The sequence below is a fragment of the Neodiprion fabricii genome, chromosome 1 (assembly GCF_021155785.1).
Source record: "Neodiprion fabricii isolate iyNeoFabr1 chromosome 1, iyNeoFabr1.1, whole genome shotgun sequence".
NCBI lineage: Eukaryota > Metazoa > Arthropoda > Insecta > Hymenoptera > Diprionidae > Neodiprion > Neodiprion fabricii.
In genome coordinates, this window is record NC_060239.1 from 34,530,528 (window position 1) to 34,539,060 (window position 8,533).

At 39.5% G+C, this 8,533-nt stretch overlaps 1 protein-coding gene across 1 annotated transcript; it reads left to right on the top strand.

The window, feature by feature from the left end:
* Nucleotides 1-1,129: 1,129 nt before the first annotated feature.
* Nucleotides 1,130-8,120, top strand: LOC124176832 (LHFPL tetraspan subfamily member 3 protein). Its single transcript, XM_046558582.1, has 5 exons — nucleotides 1,130-1,908; nucleotides 2,370-2,564; nucleotides 5,414-5,501; nucleotides 5,585-5,739; nucleotides 6,365-8,120. Exons 1-5 carry the CDS (start codon nucleotides 1,692-1,694, stop codon nucleotides 6,595-6,597), a joined length of 888 nt encoding a protein of 295 aa, XP_046414538.1. The 5' UTR covers nucleotides 1,130-1,691; the 3' UTR covers nucleotides 6,598-8,120.
* Nucleotides 8,121-8,533: the final 413 nt, after the last annotated feature.

Below are 8,533 nucleotides of genomic sequence, written 5' to 3' on the forward strand. Positions count from 1 at the left end.
ATTACGATCTTTATTTCATAATAACCTATCAATGCTTGGTACAACTACTGAATTTACATGTCCCTTTATTTTGCATCATTGGACACAAAATTAGTATATTATTATTCGTTAATTTTTCCGGCTAATAAGCGTAATAATGGCTTTTTTAAGAATGTTTTAGCATTATGTGTAGAATTTGGTGTCATTTACATCTACAACATGCGAAGGACAAATACGCCACAGTTACTGTTTGTACAGTTTGTTAATCGGGGCGGATAATTGAATTCAAGTGAAGTACAATAAAGTTGGACTTTTTTACTAATTACGTACCTGCTGTATTATTTCATATGCTGTACATGATTGTAAACTAAAAATAGTCTTACTTCAGTCGCACAAGGCCTTGGACTTTTACTTTGGCCTCGTCGACTTACTCCGATCCGCCTTGAAAGTGTCAAAACGCAAGCACCAGAGTACGGCGAGTTGCCATCCGTGATATTTTCAGGCGTCGATGAATCCGAAATCTGTCAACTGGGGAAACCGTACAATTTAGGTAATCAAGTATAATATCCAATTCTAAGCGTTAAAAGTTCTTGAAAAGACTTCTTATCGCAGTGGAATTACGTCTCTATTCCGCTATCTGAATTCCAGGAACGTGTCTCCAGCCTAATTCTTCATAAGCTTCACAAATATGAAACTCCATGAAACTTCTATTAAGTTCCACAATTTCATCATGCCGGAATTTTTTGTTGACAACAAACCGTCCCATTTCGTAAATTCTATAATAGTAGAAGATACGGCTGAAGATTTTGCCTGAAGATACGGTTCGATACTGTAATATGATTTATTATACATCAAACGTAGTTTCATTTTTTATACCGCTCACGGTAAGTTCCATCTTCACGGTGCCGTGATTCTGCAATTCACTTTTCAGTATGGCGGTAATTTATCGAAAATTACTCTGTTTCAATGGAAAACTCAATCAGGCTTGGCCACACATGTGAATAGCTCACAGGCCGCGACGTTGCAGCTACACGGAGCCGGCGAGATGTGTAGTTGTGAGTCAACGCAGCCTGCATAGAGCATAATGAACAAGATCCCTACTCCTTGGATAGCCACCTTTCTCTGTCCAGTTAGTCTGGGCCCACAAGGCCCGATTCAGTAGAGTCTCTCACCTGGCAACCTTACCTGAGCGACGGCCATCTTGATCTCCGTGGTCTCTGCGTGCCCTCTTTAGAACCTCCGTTTGTATTTTCCGCCTGCTTAGGAAACACTGATTTCTCAGTTACACTAGCGCGGTGAGGAAGCGTGGGCGCAGGACAATTATTGTGCGGTGAAAAGTTTTCAGATTCAATCCAGAGGGCCTAATCGCTGCTAAGATATTATTGTGTCGCTTAAAGTCGTACGATCAATGCGATTGATTGGATAAAGTTGACAGTGGTGAGGGGAAGAAGTATTCTGTTTTTGTGTCGTTACTGAAATGTTGTTTGATTTTGCGTTGTGGGACTTGAAGAATTTGATGACTCAGAAGAAAATGTGACGCGCCTGTTTTCGACGATATATAAAATCAATTTGTCAACAGCGGTAAAATTCCGATCGTACCTCGTTAAGTGTCAAAAATACGTGACATTTCTACAGGTCCGCAGCATTGATGAAATAACGACAAAAGGAGCCACATCAAAAATACCGTGAGACGTTGAAAGATATCAAAAAACATGGGGTCAAAAATCGAATACGTGGAATCGTCGCACATGTACGCCACTAACTACATCCGCAATTCAAAAGCTATCGGTGTACTTTGGGGAATTTTCACCATATGCTACGCGATTATCGGTGTCGTAGCCTTTGTGACACCCGAATGGTTGGGAGATTTGGAGCACGAAAATCCGGGCAGATTTGGCCTTTGGACTAGATGCCATTACGGCGGAAATGGCAAGGAAATTTTTCATCATTCATAAGATTATTGCAACAAGAATTTTAACGCTATAAAAATGCTTCACGTATCCAACAAATGTGTTATACAAACACTTTGGCGACTGCGTTTTTGCTCATTCATTTTCGCCTTCTATTAGCACGCAGCTCTTAATATTACCACATACTCAATATATGTATACATACCTATAATACCGCTATCGGTTGCGAATGGACAGTTTGGTTAAAATAAATTGGAATGCAGGTGACGTCACTCTCCCGGGATACCTGACGGTCTCGGAATTAAGGAAATATGTATATATTTCTCTGCAGGCTTTCTACAAGCGACTTTAACGTGAAAACTTGTTGAATATTCTATAAAATCTTCCTATCGTTAAATTACCTTTCGATCTCTTCTCTCGATCACACATCACTTAATGATCTTCCGAGGTTTTTCTCTTCACAATTGTGTTAATCCTCAGGTGAACTTGGAGAGGAATGCGAAGGCAGCTTAGACAACTTGTATTCTATTGCAAGCGTGCCTTTCAGAGTGAGCACCATCCTTGTTGGAATCGCTGTGATAATCGCCCTTCTGTCCATATGTGCAATGCTTTTGTTCTTCTTCTGCCAGAGTACTACAGTCTTTTATTTGTGCGCCTGGATGCAGGTAGTTTCAGGTAAGAACTCTCACTCGTCTCACCGACTCATAAGTCACGACAATTTTATCGGTCGATATTTACCGAATTTTGCGTATGAAAACAGCTTACACAAATATAGAATTAGAATAAACATTTAGAAAGAGATGAATGCGATTGCCGTCAATGCAAGCTGATAATTTTATCGGCTGACCCAAAATCTGGGCAACATTCGTCCTCGAATTCTTGAGGATATAACAATTATACCAGACGCGCAAAGCCCAGCTTATCCTGAGTTCTTGAAATCACATAAACTGCAGTTTAGAAAGTACAACATTCATAACTCCACGTGACCTGCAACCGCTACAGCTGCAACTAATAGCGTACCTTAAGCTTTGTGATAGAGCAAATTGTACGGACGTAATTGCGAATTGTAATGATGTGCAGTAAGCGCAGGATATGATGTAACCTACACACATTTAACCGTCTTGGGTTAGAGCACATCCATTGTGGGCCGGCTTATCGCGATGTCGAATCGTAGAGCAGAAAAATTGAAAGTCATGCACCCAAAGCTCGTCTCCTAAAACCAAATTTTTTTTCGTAGCCAAAAATGCGCCTTCTGCCAAAGTATCGAAGATCCCGTTCTCATGACGTCGAGAACCCAGAGTTTCAAAATCGCGATAGGCTTCATTGTTTGTTATATCATTACGTGAAAAACAATTTATCGGTACATAACGTAACTCTGAACAGTAACAGACTAGTTTTAAAGATTATATTTCACTACAACGAGATCGCATTTGTAATTCAATTCGCACTCAATTTTATAGAGTTATTCGACCGCGAGTTCACTGTTCAAGGATCTCTTCCGCCAGAAATAGTTAGTGTTTCTATTCCCGTGCGCAAGGTTGAATTTAAGACTGAATTTCGTCGATAGAGCCGAGTTCTTTCAACCCGCAGCTGCATATTACAAATTGCATCGTGAAATGGAAAACGAAAAGAAATAAGTTTATTTATTCAAATGCCTCGATGTCGCTTTATGACCGTTGCGCTGTAAGACGGCTTATAAACATTATCCAGCGTTTTGCTACCTGGAGTTTACCGTCTGACTGAAATGTAGACGAGACCGTTACTGTGTGTAATACTGTCGTTTATGTACCGTTGACCAACACCTTTGTTGTTACCCTGAACGGTTGCCAGTAACTCGAACAGTGACTAATTCTTCTGCCCTGCTGTGTCAACGGACGAACATTTGACAGTAATATTTCAAAGAGCTCAGATAAATCCAAAAATTGCATTTAAGATATTTCTTTAGAGATCACATTTCGGTTCCTGAAATTCGAAACAATTTAAATTGACTGGTCAATTCTCGTACACTTTGAATTTTACTTACTTGTTATTGGAAGACCATTTGATCGGAAATAAACGATCGTTTCGTAGTAACAACATAACGTTCCTATATGAAATCGTTACGGTCTTCTAGTTATAACGTAGCATCATTAAATCGTTGATTCAAGTCCGGCGACGTAAAACGGACAGTGAAAGTTGGCGAATTATTACGAATCGGATGATACGATTCAGGAAACACGATAATGAATGTATTTGATGCTTAGCTCGATGGTTCACCATCAATGCTCGCAGCAGCGTTGTTAATAATTACGTGCATAGATACAGTGCGAGAGTTGGAAAAAAATTTTAAATACCGGTTTGTTGACTAGTTTTGCGGTACCCGGAGTGTTATCTTGAAATGTATATACCTAAGTTTGTCCGTTGGTTTCGTATAATACCGATTAAAATGCATGAACTCGACGATCGTGCGCCGTTTGTTATAACCTGAGACGGCTCGTAATTACATAATTTCAAAGCTATCGGATTACGCTTATTTCGACGATTAGCTGACTTTGACACTTTTGGAATGTGGAATATCGCACGGTGACTTATTAGAATCACGTTTTTTCGCCAATCGGTGCGGGAACATCGAATGTACAAGATATGCTTATTTCACCTGGCAAAGCAAACTCCCTGCTGGCCCATTCGTTCCTTTCACTAAAGACCTTGCCTACCTTTGTACAAATTCGTTCATAGTGCACTCAAGAACGTAACATATCCACATACCCACAGAACTCTCGATAGAACCTCGCCTGCGTGAATATGATAAAAGCTGTTGTAACGAGCGTAAATTGATACGTTTAACTGGATTCTAGTAGAAATTACCCGTCATTGTTGCGACACTAATTTCAAATCACGGTCGACAAGTACCAATCCACGTCATGAGTATTCCTTACTTCCGCGGTTTCCCGGGACGCTTTCATTTTCCAATTGATTTGTTCGGTTTTACGCGAACTTGGAATTTAGAATGAATTGGTCGTCTGCCCGTCAAGTTTCGGATTCCTAAGAAGCTTCGCTTTTTCGAGAGAAACCCCGGTACCCGATGTAGTTATGATCCGAGTTGACTCAAAACAAAACCACGGAAAACTGGAAGCCATTGTGATTCTGTATCAGCAGGATACATAATCACGAGCCGACTGTAATGAAACGGTGGTAAAATTAGACACATCGTAGAGAGTTCTTCTCTGCGGCAGTCTTCCACACACCGTCACTTTACGTTTCCAACTTTCTTTCAACTTCAACCTTTTACTCACGCTGTCTGACGGACCAGAATTAACCTGCTATGTATAATTAATCGCTTTCCACGAAGGCTGCACGATTCGGAAGACGAAAGTTTCTTCTACTCATCAGTATCACAAGGAGCTCACGTAGCATCTGTTTTAGTTATTATTCCTTGCTTGACAAGACAAATTTCTAAACTTATTCGACGACTACTGATTTACCTTCAAATTAAATTACCTTCACAAATTTTTTATTCTCTTATTTTCACTTTCTCTACTTTGCAGCTGTCTGTATGGCAATTGGCGTTGCAGTTTATCCTTTGGGCTGGGATTCTCCTCAGATTCGTGCAGTTTGCGGCGCAACTGCTTCTAGGTGAGCCTGCAGTCGAAATCTCGCGATTACTCTCCGGTTATTATTCTTCAATTCTCAACTGTAACGTGGTTTTGAATTTCCAGATACAATCCTGGCGCCTGTGCGGTGAGGTGGGCCATTCCTTTGGCCACAATCGCTGCTCTAGATGCTGCGACCTTGGCTGCGCTTGCCTTCATCTTGGCTTCCAGGCACGTGAGACTTCAGCCGGAGCCCTTCAACAACGGGTCATTATACAAAGGTTAGAGTCCATCGGTTCACGAAACACTCATTTTCTGGTTTTTCCTGGAAAATTGACGATGTCTTGAGTAATTTAGAGTCAAGCGAAGTCGTTTAAACGCAGTTGAGATCAGGTACTTATTTGTATTCGATTTTGAATCCGCGTGTCAGTTTTCTCCGCACATTTCGCAGGAGAATGTCCGTCCAATCGCTTAGATTTATCGAGCGAATGGAAAGAAGCAACGGAAACGCTCCCTTGAAATGTGTTTGTGCATCGCGTGAAAACCATTTACCATTTTAAATTCACGAAATCACTTCGAGTCGTCGAATGGCGAACCTTTCGGTTTCTCCTTATTTAGAAATGTTTTTGCAGTCTGTCTTACCGCTTGAAAACAATCGAAAGTAGTGTAATGATCTAAATTCCGTTTGCCTGCGGTCAGCAAAGTCCAGCTTTCATTCACCGACAAATGCAAAACAAAGAAAAAGTAGAGAAATATAGAATGGAATAGAAGCATCTGAAATTCAAATTCCGATCCAATTCCAACCACGTCAAAACAATGTCGCTTCAAGAACTCGCACGCTTACAAATTTCTAATCGCAAAATCGTCAACGTCTCACAATTACCTTTCCCTCATTTTGCATTCCAGGCGAAGTGAATCCAGGATACGTAAACGAGGCACAGAGCGTCGCTGGCTCCCGGAAGTCGCTGTCTCTCAGACCAGTACTTCTAGTTGCTCCGCCAGAACAAGATCGGTACAGCGAACTCTCGAGGGCGAAATCGCACTCCCATCACAGCCTCTATTCCCCAGCACCGTCACACCCTGTTCACACGATGTCAACGAATACCCTCAGCCATTCCCAGCACAACTTTCAGCTCTGATTTCGAAGACAGGTCCAACCGACAATTAATCAGTAACTTTGACGCTGTCCGACTGACACAATTTTTTTTTTATTTTTTGTTTCGCACACGAATTATACCGTGAAATTTACCGCAAGTCACTGTTGTATTGATTAGATATTCATGCCACGGTTATCTTCAAGCTAAACCATGACACGCGGAGCGGAATTTCTATTTTTTATTCAAGCTCTGCGAGAGAGAATGATGGAAATGGGGATGTGGAACCGGTGAGAGAATCGATTGTGTGCGATAGTGATTACCTATACTACATAATTATGAGATCGGGTGAACACGAAATTTTGAAAACGCAGGATTCACTCTTGTTTAACTAGGTTTTCTAAAGTGTTAATAAACATTGGAACGTAGAATACTCACTTGTGCCAAATTAGACGCTATTTGAATACGGATCCATGACATCTTTTTTCAACTCTTGAATTCAAATCGTTACACGTGTAGTTAGAATGTCATAGGTCGGCTTGTGAAAAAATCAATTCTTGGATCCACGTAATGCTGTCAGTACATAATTTTTTCTCTCAACCATTGTCACATAAACGACAAATCTCCACAATTCTTACTCTCAAACGGAGCTGGAATAGTGTGTACATATGAAAATGATATTGCTTCATTACATTATAAGTATTTGTGTGTTTCGCGTAATTGCAAACTTTTTCGTCGCAGACGTAGAGCAAGTCATGATGCACGTATACATATATTTTATTTAGTCGCGTAAGTGAACTTTACCATTTAATTATAGTGATATATATATATGCATAACAGGGACAAAATTATCATTTGATACACGTATCGCAGAGATTGTTACATTTACTTGATCCATATAATACTTACAGAGTGTTAGTTCATTTATTGTTAGCACCTCGTAGTTGTGCTCTAGTTGTTTCTTACGTCGAAGTTGAACCTTCAGGAGGAGACAGTTCCGATGACTGGTTTGTAAATTTCCGTAAAATTGATTTCAAATAACGAGAAAAAAATATTTCCAAAACAATTTAGTGTATGCCTATCATTCTAAGGAAATTGATTAAACGACGTTACCAATTTAAGGGGCATCTCGAATTTATAGTTTCATATGAATAAAACATCAAAGATGATGTAACTTTGTAACGGCTTAGAGAAATCATTCCGAATTCACTCTGCATCAGATTACTTCGAGCATTGTAAAACTATACTGGGCGTGAACTGTATCAAGAAAGTAGGAATTCTATTTTTCAGTGAATAAGTCTCCTCTTGAATGGCTTCACTTTCACTAGCGCAAAATGGTTGGGAAATCTTTTGTGCCAGAGGTATATTTCACGTAGCTTTTACCTATCTACATTAATTTATACATATTATACAAACCATTTATCTACGATTATTACCCATAGATATCCATTTATTTTATAATTTTACTGTGTACCGTATACGTATACTATATATGTTTGACTTTACATAGTTATGTTATTGTTTTTGTATAGAATATAACACATCGCAAATAAATGCTTAAAACTTAAGTCTGTATTGTGTATAAAAATTTTCTTGTACGAAAAAAAATGCGATAAGACTTCAGAAAATAATACGGATGTTGAAAGTTTGAATTTTGTAATAATTTATAATTATTTGAAAAACCGCAACGCATGTAATTATAATATAATTTTACGGAGGAAGGACGCTGATGAAATTAACGGTAAATTAGCCTGTAATTGTTATTCAGATATAATCAAGATGTTAAACTGATCGCGAGTCAGACTTTGCAGAATATCCACTTCGCTACTGATTAGACCGATTTTTGTAACACATTTTGCAATGCCAACTTTCTACGTAGTCGGTCCTCTCATGAAAATCCACGATCATGACCGTGTCGTATATACTTTAGATAGCGTCATACGAGTATCCTTGGATTTGTTCTCTAATTAGCAACTCTACA